This window comes from Labeo rohita, chromosome 3 (genome assembly GCF_022985175.1).
Source record: "Labeo rohita strain BAU-BD-2019 chromosome 3, IGBB_LRoh.1.0, whole genome shotgun sequence".
NCBI classification, from domain to species: domain Eukaryota; kingdom Metazoa; phylum Chordata; class Actinopteri; order Cypriniformes; family Cyprinidae; genus Labeo; species Labeo rohita.
The window spans coordinates 43,908,921-43,923,297 of NC_066871.1; the positions used below are offsets into that span (position 1 = coordinate 43,908,921).

At 34.1% G+C, this 14,377-nt stretch overlaps 1 protein-coding gene across 1 annotated transcript in view; it reads right to left on the reverse strand.

Annotated features, from left to right (window-relative positions):
* Positions 1-228: 228 nt before the first annotated feature.
* Positions 229-14,377, reverse strand: part of LOC127162758 (uncharacterized) — a 33,405-nt gene continuing 19,256 nt past the window's right edge. The window contains exons 7-8 of the mRNA XM_051105610.1: positions 1,333-2,416; positions 229-1,209 (exon numbers count right to left, since the gene is read on the reverse strand). Coding sequence (XP_050961567.1) covers positions 486-1,209; positions 1,333-2,416 — 1,808 coding nt within the window. The 3' untranslated portion in view covers positions 229-485. The remainder of the gene's footprint in view (positions 1,210-1,332; positions 2,417-14,377) is intronic.

Below are 14,377 nucleotides of genomic sequence, written 5' to 3' on the forward strand. Positions count from 1 at the left end.
TGATGATGAGATTAGAGGCACTTAAAACGCTACTAAATTCATGCAAGTAAATTTTCTTATCAAAACATACCTTGGACATTTTGTGACTTTTTGTTTTATTGGAGGTTCATCAGATAAATGTCAAAGTTAAAAAAAAAAAAAAAAAAAAAAAAAAACAGATATATAAACAATAAAAACACAATCTCATTTTGCAACGCAAAGCCACTTAATGGACAAGTTTACCCAAAACTGAAAACATCATTATTTTTAGGGCTTTTTCATTGAAGAAAGCAATATTATGGATTATTGACTTTTAAATGCACATAAACACATAACTTTTGTCTTATCAAGATGTTAATTGATGGACTGGAGTGGTGTGGATTACTTGTGGATTATTGTGATGTTTTTATTAGCTGTTTAGACTCTCATTCTGATGGCACTCATTCACAAAACTAAACTTACCCAAAAAAAGTGTAATTTATGCTTGGCTATTGAACATGACAGTTTCACATAAGTCTACACCATTTCTTTTTTAAATCTTCAATATCCTTTTTAAGATTTTTCACTTCTTCACTTTTCTTATCTTTAAAGTGTTGATAGAGTTTTTCCAGAAATTCCTGTTGTTTCTTATGTTCTTCCAGCATATGTTGGAGATCTTGAACGTGCTGCTCTTTTCTCTCTCTGAATTCATTAAATTCCTCCGCTTTTTTTCTGGCTTCATCTTCATGTTTCTTCTTTATGAATTTTATTTCTTCTTCATATTTCTGTTTCATTTCATCTCTCTGTTTCTCATCTCTTTCTTTTCTTTCTCTTTCTCTTTTCTTAATCTCTTTTTCTTGCTGTTGTTTCAGATCTTCAATCATTTTCTTCCATCTCTTTCTCTCTTCTTCTCGTCTCTCATCATCATCTTGTTTTCTTTTCTCCCACTCCTCTTTTCTCTTTTGCTCCAGCTGATCATAATATCTTTTTGTTTCCAGTTTCTTTTCTTCATATTCCCTCTCTTTTTCTTCTTTCTCTCTTCTCTGTTTCTGTCTCTCCTCCTCAATCTTCTGTCTTTCTTCTTCTTTCTCTCTTTCAAATATCCTTCTCATTTTCTCCAGTTCTTCTTGTTTTTCTCTCAGTTGTTCCTCATGTTTCTCTTTTCTCTTTCTTTCTTCTTCTTCTCGTTCTCTCATCTGTTGTTTCTTTTCATCCTCCCATTTTTTCTGCTGTTGTTTAATTTCCTCTTTTCTGTCATTTTCAGCCTCTTTTATTTTTCTCACCCATTCTTGTCTTTCTTTCTCTTCTTCTTCATTCCTAATTTTCTTCTCTAAATCTCTCTTTTTTATTTCTTCTTCTTGTTTCATTTTTAACTCTGTTATAATACGGTCTTGTTCATTTTTCATCTTTTCTTGATCTTGTCTGTATTTCTCCTCTCTCTTTCTATCTTCATCCTGTCTTTCTTTTTGCTGTTTTTCATACTGTGATCTCTGATTTTCAATCTCTCTCTTCATTTCTTCTATTTTTTGATTATATTCAGCTTTTTGCTGTCGTTCCTCTTCTGACCGTTTCTGGTTTTCAAGCTCTCTTTTCTTCTGTTCTGTTTTCTCTTTTTCTTCAGACTCCTTTCTGAGTTTTTCCTCTTTTTCTCTGAATTGATTCTGCATTTTCATTTTCTCTTCATCTGCTCTTTGTTTCTCTTCCTTGAGTTTCTCCTTTAGGTTTTTCATTCGTAGCTCATATTTCGCTTTTAATGCCTCATTTTGAGCCTCAATTTCTCTTTTTCTCTCTTTCAGTATTTCCTCCATTCTCTTTTTAATGGACATCTCTGCCTCCTCAAACATGCTGTTAGTGAAGTATCGACCAGCATTAGTGTTTTTCAACTCTTCTATCATCTCTAACAGTTGAATCACTTGAGTTTTGTCTTGTTTTTCTCTGTTATTGAAAACCAGGAATCTGTTTCCACAATCTCTGATCAGTTTCTTGGCCTCAGCATTCTTTCCTCTCTCCACATATTTATCTATAGATTCACCCTCAAGATCGTCTCCTCTAGTGAACAGAACAATGCTGAACTGAGCAGCTTTTGGACCAAAAATCTTCTTTATCAGATCTACAGTGTCTGTTTCCACCTGAATGAATCTCCCCACACTCAACACAATGACAAACACATGAGGTCCAGGTGATGACAGTGAAACACATTTCACTATTTCTTCCACTGCTTGTTCATTTGTCAGTGTCGTGTCAAAGAGACCTGGAGTATCAACAACTGCTACTGATTGACCAGCAACTTCACCAACTCCCTTCTGACAAACAGTTGTCACTGAATCCATGCTTGCTTGACTCACAAATTCATTTCTTCCCAGAATAGTGTTTCCTGTTGAACTCTTTCCATTTCCTGTCCTTCCAATCAGCACAATCCTCAAACTCTCCAGATCATCTGAACATTCAGAACCTGAAACTATTGCATTATAGGCACAAGTTTCACATGCAAGCATTAAACTTGGAGCTTAAAGGGACAGTCACTCAAAAATTAAAATTTGCTCTTAATTTACTCACCCTTAGGCCATCCAAAATCTAGTTTTTTTTTTTTTTTGGGTATTGTTCTGTTTTAGTACAGCAGTAAAGGCTTTTAGGTGAAACCATTGTCCTTGGTGATTCATAAACTGCACACTGTGTGTTTTATCATTAATCAAAGTGGTACTTACCTTTACTTATCCTGGATGCTGAAACAAGTTTTCAAAAGATTATGTTTGGATGCACATTTCCATTCTGAAAGACTGACTTTTCTCAGATTTCCACACTCTAAAAAGTGCTGGGTTATTTCTGTAAACACATTGCTGGGTTAATTGTGCTGGGTCAAAATTGTGGGTTGTTTGAGGTACTGTAAACACACAGTTGGGTTGATCATGCTGGGTCAAATGGACTCTAGGGGTTCTTTCACCACTGAACACGCGGGTTGGGTTATTTTAACCCAACCAGTTCGTTCATTTTTCCACTTCTGGATTCTTTACTCGTCTCCTCGTCAGGTGGTCACGCAATTCGCAACAAGCAGGATTATACGGTAAATTATTATGATTATATGATTATTTACCTTTATTTTTTAATAAGTTGTGGTTTAAAGCACAGTAATTTCACTGTTTAATGCAATATTTGATATGTCGCTGTGCGGGGTTAGCGTTTTATTCTGTGAATGATTAACGAACGTTAAGGCAGCCTATATTGTTTTCATGATTGTTCTACTTCCTTTTTTGTGATTATTGTTGTTTTTATGATTATTCTACTTCATTTTATGTAAGCATTTTGTTACGTCCCTTATGTTTTATTTGTCTTTGTTCTGTTTTTGGGAAGTGTTGTATGTGTGTTTCTGTAACTTTAACTACTGCCTGTTTGACTCTGATTTTGGATTACCCCTGTTCGGACTTGGTTGCTGATTGTAAATTTTGTATATAGTATTCTTAGGGAGGTATGGAGACCGACGCCATTTTTGTTTAAAATTTTTGTTGATTGTTTTTGTATAGAGAGTTAGGGAAGTTTTATTGTATTTTGTTATCTTTTCTTTTGTAAATAGGGAATTTAGAGGGTTTAAATATTAGTTGCTTTCTGTTTGTTAGTTTGGCCTGGTCGGCTCCTGAAGTCAATTTCCCCACTTATATTTGTAAAAATCATTGTTTTTTCATTAAACTATTGTTTATTTGTTTTCGAACTCCTCTGCGTTCTCGCACTCTTTCATGTTGCGCCTTCACCCTAGATGGGGCGTAACAACTTTGAATTACCTTTGTGTATGAAATGTGATGTATAAATAAACTTGCCTTGCCTTGCCTATAGTGAGGTACTTTTTTGCCTCAACAATCGCTTATTCGTTAAATAAAAGTTGTGTATGCACGTGCAAAAAAAAAAAAATGTATATGTAGTACATGTGTCCCTTTTTAATGCTTCATGAAAACCGGCATGGGTTAGAAATACAGGGTAAGTTTAGTTACTGTCTGCATACTGTATGACTTTGTAATGTTTTGTCAGAATTATGTCATTTCGTACTAAAATGTATCTTTTAAGGACATATTTTTTCAATCCAACGATAGATCCGTCAATTTTATGTTGTGCATTTTCATGTTGTGCATTTTCGCGCTCTTTTTTTCCTCAGTTAGCTGCATTATGCACCTTTAACTCTCGTGGTGTATAAGCAGTGGTGTAGTGCAGGGTATACGCAGGTATACGGCTTATGTCCACTTCTTTATCAGTTTGCTTTGCATGTGCCCACTTCTAAATCCCCTCTGTTGCACATCTAGTAATGTCCTGCATTATCCAAAATCGTGACTGTTCACCACATGAATAGCTAATTTAATCGCATGCGAGTAAATGCAAATATTCCCTAAAAACACGCGGTAACAACAGTGATGCCGTCAGAACCGTGTCATAATTTATAGAATCGTGTCATAATTAAGACATCAAAGCAGTGGTCCATTTTAAAACCATAGCATGCAAGAACACCGTGCTTGACAAACGCTCCAGTGCATACAGTATTTGTGTTCTAACTCTGAAGATCGCCAAAGTTTTACAATTCAGTCGAACTGGTTTAATTTGGCACTACTGCGTAAAACGTTTTTTTTTTTTTTTTAATGTTTAGGAGATCTCGCGATATTAAAATGCTTGAAGCTTTCTTGCGATATCAGCATAATGTGTTTAAAGTGAAATTCATTCATTTGGTGTACTTTAAGAACTCAAAAGTAAGAGCTCTAACCCATGTTCATTGTACAAATTTAACAAACAAAAAAGTTGATGACAGTCTGAAAAATCGGTTCTAGAACATACTGTGAGAATATACTGTGTTCTTCCTTGACCCATGCTACACCCTTCCACTGAGTTTTCTGAGCCCCCATTCTGGGCCCCTTTCAGCCTCTGAGCTTTATCCTCCTTTTCAAAATACAAATATCAAGAAAGGAATTTTATGCAGGAAAAAAAAAAAAAAAAAAAAAAAAAAAAAAATATATATATATATATATATATATATATATTCCATTACTCCTTTAATAGATTTAATACATGTATACATAATATAACAGTTCGATATGTCCCACAATTCTGCCGCAATACCATAGTGCAGTCAGTGTTACAGTAAAAATATTCCATAAATGATTCTGACTATCATTGCGCACAGTGTTTCTGCTGTTTGTCAGCGCTGTTTCATCTGTTTAAATCGCCATGTCATTGTGTTCTTCACCAAATTCAAGCTTCACTCTGGATCTCACAGCGCTGTTTAGTGATCGCGAGTAAACGCTTCTGCTCTAGTAAACTTGCGCTCCGCTGCTGTGTGAACTGTAATCCGAGCGGATAAATGATGTGTGTGGCGCTTCAAACGACTGGCACATTTAATCCATAACGCTATTTTTGTCTTTCCGTCCCCAAATTTAAGACCTCTTGAAATTATAATTAAGACTTTTCTTATACTTATTAAGGTATTTAATACTTTTTATGGCTTTAAAAGTGCGTTGTTATTTAAAAGAACACTTGTTTATTAAAAAAAAAAAAACTTACATAAATTCCGGACCTTTGACTGGATGGGGTGGGTCGTTCGAACAACCACATCTGTGTGTTTTTTTCTTTTTTTTTTTTTCAAATTTTATCAGATTTCACAAGACTTCAGGAAGCTACATCCAGAGGCAGACTTTTTGTAGACTGGGCTACATGTGCAGACCAAATTGTTGCCTGTGCCCAGCAAGATGGAAAGGTGCATTAAGAGCTGGGTGACATGACTTCAGGCAGCTATTTCTTATAATATGTCAGTCTATAGAAACAAAATTCAACTGTATTTGACACATCAACGGGTAAATACAATGGTACAGTAACACTTAACTAATTGCTTATTAGTTTGTGTATTGGCTTTCAAATAGTACTTCTAAAGCACATACTGATGCCTTATTCTGCATGAGCATATTCTGCATCCCTGAATACCAGGGTTGTATGTGATATGAATATCAATTTTTAACAAAAGACATGGCTTTTTCAACAAATAGTTGTGTGAGTGGTAAAATATAATTGTGTACTAGAAAATTAAGCATCGGGGCGTTATATTGATGAAAATATATAAAATATATACTATATGAATGTGATAAGATGTACCCACAATTATAGAATGATCCATCTGTGTCTGCACTATGTTTGTACTTTCTGTACTGGAAGCTGGAATTCCTTGTGTGTGTGAACAAACTTGGCAATAAAGCTCTTCCTGATGCATGAAACATTACAATACACTGGAGTTTCCCAAACTGGACTTAATGTTAAGGGGTCATTGGATGTAAAAATTTACTTTTACATGTTGTTTGAACTGAAATGTGTCTTCGCAGTGTGTGCACACAACCACCCTATAATGATAAAAACCCACCCAGTGTTTTTTTTTTTTTTTTAAAGTCTGAATAGTGCATTTTTATGTCTGTGTTCAAAAATGGGAGTGACAGATAAAGGGTTAACTCATAACAATATGTCAATATGACCATTAAGCAACATCAAACTCTAAACAACATACAAATATGTTCTTAAATTACTGAAATATTAACTTGTTATTAATATGTTTAGTAACTTGCATAATTATGTTTTATACATGGTCTAATTGCTTGAAAGGTCCCTTTTTTACCCAAATTCAGAAGCATGGTTTGCAAATTTATTTACATGACATTTACATGGCCATTCTATATTGTGAACACAGTCAAAGCTAAATGGGTGCAGACACAGTCTGAGTTTTAGAAAGGAAAATTTAAAGAGAAAAAATAAAAAATAGAAAATAGAAAATCAATATTATTATGTTGGCTTGAAAGAGAGCCAACATATTGTTATTCTATTTAATTCTATTTATTATTATTATTATTATGTTGGCTTGGAGAGCCAACATAATGTTCCACTGACCAAACGAGGACAAAGGGGATCCCAATTATTATTATTATTATCAATTATTACTTATTGTTAAGGTAACAGGTAAGTATAGTAGCCGTTATGAGAACACTAGAGTCCTTTAATTTATAAGCTTGGACCATTATTGGTCGTGATTATTGAGATCAGGTGGTGACGACAGGTGTGTCTGATTAGTACTCAGGTGACAAACTTGAAGTAGTGAGGGTGGAGCCTGGTGTGGATTTAAAGTTGGCTTGGAGATACATATTGTTATTCTATTTAAACTTATTATTATTATTATTATTATTATTATTATTAATATATTATTATGTTGGCTTGGAGAGCCAACATATTGACTTCATCTCTAACTAGTCCCAGGGCTTTAATGCCACAAACACCAAACTTGGCAGAAACCTGGGATCTAATTTTAGCTTTGTTGCTGTATCTTTTTTAGACTGATCAGACATACAGTTTTCCCATAAATAATTTGTAAAAAAAAATTAAATATTTCCCATAGACTTACATTGACTGAGAAAAAATGCCCCCTCTAGAGGAGCAATACCAGAGGCGGAGTCGGCTATCTCCTCATACTTTCACTTTAAACTCGGTTAAAAATACAAATAAATACATGAATTTAATTCATACTGACAAGCTAAACCAACATATCTGATTATTATCAGGTCCATGGCTCATGAATGATGACTGTCTGGCCAGAGAAGAGTGTAAAACATCATAGATTTGTGACCGCTTCGATCAGCCAGTGCTATCCGCACGCGCTCACAAAAAATATATGATTTGTACGCCTTTTAAAGCGTTTTCAAAAAAAAAAATATATACCAGCGATTTAACTTAATCCACCCACAAGAACACATCAAGACATACATTCAGGCGTTTGTGAGCTGTTTTATATAAAACTGAACCCGTCAATTCGGGTTACGGAGCTTGCGAGCTCTCTGCAGCGTCCTCATTAAACGCCTTTCTTTTTTGCACGTCTTAAAGTCTTATAAATAAAACTACTCCAGCGATACAACACAATAATAGTAGAAGAACATATTAAAGAGGTAAAATGAATGCTTTTGACGTGTTCTGTGTGTAAATGCACAGCAACGCGCCGCAGCTTGATCGCTGCCCTGCTTCCGTGCTCAGAAAAATAAATAAGTTGAAGCTTTTAAAGGCTTTTAAATAAAAACACTCCAGCGATACAACACAATAATAATAGAAGAACATATTAAAAAGGTTAAAATGAGCACTTATAAATGCCTGTGATATTTTTCGTTGAACTTGCAGAGCAACGCGCTGCAGCTCGCTGTTCTCAGTCCTCGCTGACTAATCTACATCATTTACAGCTGTTTTAAAGGCTTTTAAATGAAAACACTCCAGCGATAGAACACAATAATAATAGAAGAACATATTAAAAAAGTTAAAATGAGCACTTATAAATGCCTGTGATATTTTTCGTTGAACTTGCAGAGCAACGCGCTGCAGCTCGCTGTTCTCAGTCCGTGCTCACTAATCTACATCATCTACATCATTTGCTTTTAAAAGGCTTTTAAATAAAAACACTCCAGCGATACAACACAATAATAGTAGAAGAACATATTCAAAAGGGGAAAATTGCTGTTTTTTTAGATTTTCTATATTTAAATGCACATCAACGCGTTGCGCCTCGGACGATCGCGCCCCGGAACGCATTCATCCTCTTCTCTCAATAAGAAAGACTTCTCTCGGACAAACACAGACAAGATCATTTCAAAATACATCATAGCTTAACGAATATAATCGAAAACAGTCGTTTATGTCTCAAGTGAACCTATGATTCAAAGATGAAGGCAGTAGTGGTAATGTTGTCCACCAGAGGGGGCCACAGGATAACTTATCCTTCAAGATCTCAATTCAAACACTATTTTTACAGTGTTTCATTTAGATGACAGAACTTTGAAATAGCAAACAGGGAAAACAATTACAAGCATATAAAATACAATACAAATAATACAATACAAATAATTCTTCAGCTCACAAACACCTGAATTTATGTCTTGATGTTTTCTAATGGGTGGATTGCATACAATCGCTGGAATATTTTTTTTTTTTTTAAACGCTTTAAAAGACATATTTATTTGTATACGGTTTCACATTCAGCTAGCCAACTCTGTTGAACCTGTTGTCATAGCCTAGTCTGCTTTTTTATTAGAAAATGAAATGGCAAGGCCGCATTTTCGCAGCGGGGCAGCTCAAGAACGCCGGACACACAAGTGCTCTGGCTCTTTTGCCCCGAGGCTGCCCGGGTTGGCTCTCCAAGCCAACATTTAAAGTTTGTTTTCAAACTTTAGCTTCTAGTTATTATTATTATTCTTTAAAATTTACTTAAACTGTTATTATTAAGTTGGCTTGAGAAAGCCAACTTACTGATATGCTATTTAAACTTCTATTATTAAGTTGGCTTGAGAAAGCCAACTACTGATCTGCTATTTAAACTTATTATTCCAAACTCAGCCCAGATCTTCAAACTGATCTGACTGCTACTCCTCCTAGAGCTTTAACTCTACAAATCCATTTTTCTTAACTGATCTGACTTACGGTTTTCTAAAAAATTTTCCTAAAAATGACGTTTAAAACTGGGAAAAATCCCATAGACTTACATTGACGGAATGTTCAAATGAGCCAACACTTTTCAAATTTCAACTGTCAAAACTCCCAGAATCCTTTGAGACTCAATCAAACTTCCCTTCTATGTACTGTATTTCTAATCCATTCAAACTCATTCAAACTCATTCAAACTCATCTATCTATCTATCTATCTATCTATCTATCTATCTATCTATCTATCTATCTATCTATCTATCTATCTATCTATCTATCTATCTATCTATCTATCTATCTATCTATCTATCTATCTATCTATCTATCATCTAATCTTATCTATCTATCTATCTATCTATCTATCTATCTATCTATCTATCTATCTAGCAATCTATCTAATCATATCTATCATATCTATCTATCTATCTATCTATCTATCTATCTATAATCTATCTATCTATCTATCTATCTATCTATCTATCTATCTATCTATCTATCTAATCATGCTAGAACATGCTAGCAACATGCTAATCATGCTAGAAACATGCTAGCAACATGCTAATCATGCTAGAAACATGCTAGAAACAACATCATGCTAATCATGCTAGAAACATGCTAAAAATTTAACATGCTACATGCTAGAAACATGCTAGAAACATGCTAATCAACTTGCTAATGCTAAAAACATGCTAATCATGCTAGAAACATGCTAGCTAACTCATGCTAGCTAATCACTAGAAACATGCTAGTGACATGCTAATCATGTTAGAAACATGCTAGCAACATGCTAATCATGCTAGAAACATGCTAGCTAGAAATCATGCTAATCAGAACATAGAAACATGCTAATCATGCTAGAAACATGCTAGTACATGCATCATGCTAGAAACATGCTAGCAACATGCTAATCATCAACATGCTAAACATGCTAATCATGCTAGAAACATGCTAGCAACTTTGCTAATCATGCTAGAAACATGCTAGCTAAACATGCTAATCATGCTAGAAACAGACTACTAAACATAGAACATGCTAGAAAATGCTTGGTAATAATGTTAGAATCATCTATCTATCTTTCTGTTGATTGATAATCTGACCAATACTATCTATCTATCTATCTATCTATCTATCTATCTGAGAGACTACATTCAAACTTTAAAACTTTAAAAATATTTCAGACTGAAAACCATAAAACTTAAAAACTTAAAACTTCTTAAACTATTTAAACTTTTGAAACTTTTCAAACTTTTCAAACTTTTCAAACTTTTTTCAAACTTTTTAAACTTTTCAAACTTTTTAAAACTTTCTGGTCCGGCTTTCTCAAGCCAACTTAAAGTTTGTCTTGACGAACTTTTTTATCTATATTATTATTATTCTTCTTCTGAGACTAAAATTATCAACTCTAACTCGTCCTAGGGCTTTAACTCTACAAACTCCAAACTCAGCCCAGATCTTCAGACTGATCTGAAGTTAGTTGCTATATCTTTTCTAACTGATCGGACTTACGATTTTCCTAAAAATGGCGATTAAATTTGGGAAAAATCCCATAGACTTACATTGACGGAATGTTCAAATGAGCCAGCACTTTTCAAATCCCAACTGTCAAAATCCCCAGAATCCTTTGAGCCTCAATCAAACTTCCCTTCTATGTACTGTATTTCTAATCCATTCAAACTCATTCAAACTCATCTATCTATCTATCTATCTATCTATCTATCTATCTATCTATCTAATCTATCTATCTATCTATCTATCTATCATCTAACTCTATCTATCATCTAACTCTATCTATCTATCTATGTCATCTATCTATCTATCTATCTATCTATCTATCATCTAGAAACATATCTAACATCATGCTAATCATGCTATCTAACATCTATCTATCAACATCTATCTATGCTAATCATGCTAGAAACATGCTAACATCTAATCATGTTAGAAACATGCTAGCGACATGCTAATCATGCTAGAAACATGCTAGCTAACATGCTAATCATGCTAGAAAACTAAACATGCTAATCATGTTAGAAACATCTATCGACATCTAATCTATTAGAAACATGCTAGCAACTTTGCTAATCATGTTAGAAACATGCTAGCAACATGCTAATCATGTTAGAAACATGTTAGAAACATGCTAATCATGCTAGAAAAACATGCTAGCGACATCATCATGTTAGAAACATGCTAACAACATGCTAGTCATGTTAGAAACATCTAGCAACATGCTAATCATGCTAGAAACATGCTAGCGACATGTTAATCATGCTAGAAACATGCTAGCAACTTTGCTAATCATGCTGGAAACATGCTAGCGACATGCTAATCATGCTAAAAACATGCTAGCAACATGCTAATCATGTTAGAAACATGCTAGCAACACATGCTAATCATGCTAGAAACAGATCTAGCTAACATCTTAGTATCATAATCTTAATGTTAGAAACATCTAATCTAATCATGCTAGAATCATATAAAATCATATCTATCTATGTATCTATCTATCATCTAACCAATCTATCTAATACTATCTATCTATCTATCTATCTATCATCTAACCTTATTCAAACTTTTAAAACTTCTAAAAATATTTCAAACTGAAAACCAACAAACTTTTAAAACTTTCTTAAACTTTTTAAACTTTTTAAACTTTTTAAACTTTTCAAACTTTTTAAACTTTTCAAACTTTTTACTGTAATCTAAACTTTCTCACTCAAAATATTGTATGCTAAAGAACATTATTATTATTTACTGCAAATAATCAGTAGTAATTTAGCAAACGAATGTTATAAAACATTGTTTTAAAATACTAGGGAGCTAAGGTTATTTTAAGATAAAACAACAACACATGGTCATAATGTAATACTTTAAATTAAACTAAAACAATGTTATGTTATTGCAAACAGAATACAATGAGGTAGTTATTTTGCAGGTGGAGACAGTTCTGTTCATAGCAGTAGATGGCTGATGGGAAAAGAAAATTAAACACAAAGAGAGATGCAGAAAGAAATCATGAACAATGAAGAGACTGAAAAGGAAAATGGAAGTGAATGTGCAGTTCAAGATAGAACCTTTAAGTATGTTGCATGGCCCCAGCCTAAGGTTTTAATATTTTTTTTTTTTAATGTGATGGCCATTCAAAAAATAGGGATGTCTATGGTTTCATGGATTGTGGGTGTATGGGATGGCTTGGAGATTTCCTGGCCTGAAATTTTGTCCCAGTCCGGCCCTGTTCTACATGGTGGTTGTTCAGCCTGGATACATTCATTAGCTAACGACATTTTAAATGTAAGTTATTTTGTATTTATGTGACAGTATGAGATGAGATCAAGTTACTAGCATGCAGGGCCAGAGCGGGACTCATTTTCAGTGCTAGAGTTTCATGCCTTGGATGTGCCCACTTTAATTCTCCACTGACTATATTAAGAAGTCTGCAATAATGTTCAGTTCTCTACAGCCTTGTAATTCATTATATTTTTCTTTCTTTTTCTTTCTTTTCTTTTTTTTTATTCTTGACTTTTCAGCACTGTCTTTGTGCTTTCTATGGTCCATTTGTATTTCTTATTTTTGCTTGCACATCAACAACTAACACTTAGGTTTTTGTCTGTTTGTTTGTTTTAAAGCAAGGTGCTGCTTTCGGAAGTCAAAAGATAATTACGTCATCATTAAATTGCAAGCTGAGTTGGGCTGCAAGAAAATAATAAATAAAAACTAAAAGCCAAGAAGTTGCGTATCATATGCACGCAAAAAGTGCGTATTATATGCATACCAAACACACCGTATCATATGCACGCAATTTCCGCACATGAATAGCATGCCAAATAGAAGCAGAAATCGTGCTACTGATACTCATTTTCATTAGACCAACACCAGCCAGAAAAACAGACCAGCCCACCGGGAATTCTCCCGGTGCTCCCGATAAGCCAAACCGGGCCTGCCAGTGAAACACTTAAAACAGGTAGTAGTAATGGGTACTTTTTACTTAAGTACATGTCAGAGCCCATACTTTACTACAACTAAGTGAAAAAGCTGTAGTCAGTATTTCTACTTTTACCAGAGTATTTTTTTAAACATGAGTATCTCCTTGAATATTCTCCTTGAATAAAGGATGTGTGTACTTTTGCCATCTCTGCTTCTGGATAGGTTTAGGCTGGTATTTAGTGCATTTGAAGTGAACGTACTTGAAGAATATATATAATGTGTTGAGAGCATTCACTCAGTATCTCATTTTTGACCAAGATGGATTTTAGAGGCTTTTGCACTGGAACTCTACATTTTTTTTCTTGTCCTGAAAATATATGACAAACAAGAGCTTTGACAAGAGGTGATTGTGCAGTGAATTTTAGAGTTACTGATTTTGGTCGTTTAGCTTTTTCAGTAAGAGCTTTTAATAACTGGAATAATGTACCAATTAATATAAGACAGTGCCCTAGCACAGTTGAAGATACATTTGAAAATATGGTTAAAGATGAATCACGTGTGTGACCATTGAGGATTTTTGTATCTTGAAATGGTTGTAATTTTTTTTATATATATAATTTTTTGAAGGGTGATGTTTTATAGTATTTATAGGGGATAATTTGTAGAAATTTGGATTGTAGTTTCTATGTGAGAGATTGTACTCCTTATCTTTTAAACTCTGTATTGTACATGGTATTATATTGATGTTTTTGTTACATAATCTGTTTTGGTATTCTTCTACCAACTGACAGCAGATGAAATTTAGCTCTGTAGCTAAATCTGGGGCAGATTTCTGACTGTCTATTGTCCCTCTCAAATAACTAATTAAATAAAAATCAAATTAAAAACAAAACAGTACCTGTAATTTCATTATAGCCATTATACAATGGTACTTGCTTTTTGGAATTTAGCTACTGTGAGATTGTAAAAATCTTGACCTCCTGTGCCCCTCTCATACTAACCTGAAAAGCAGACATGACCCAAGTCTAGTCTA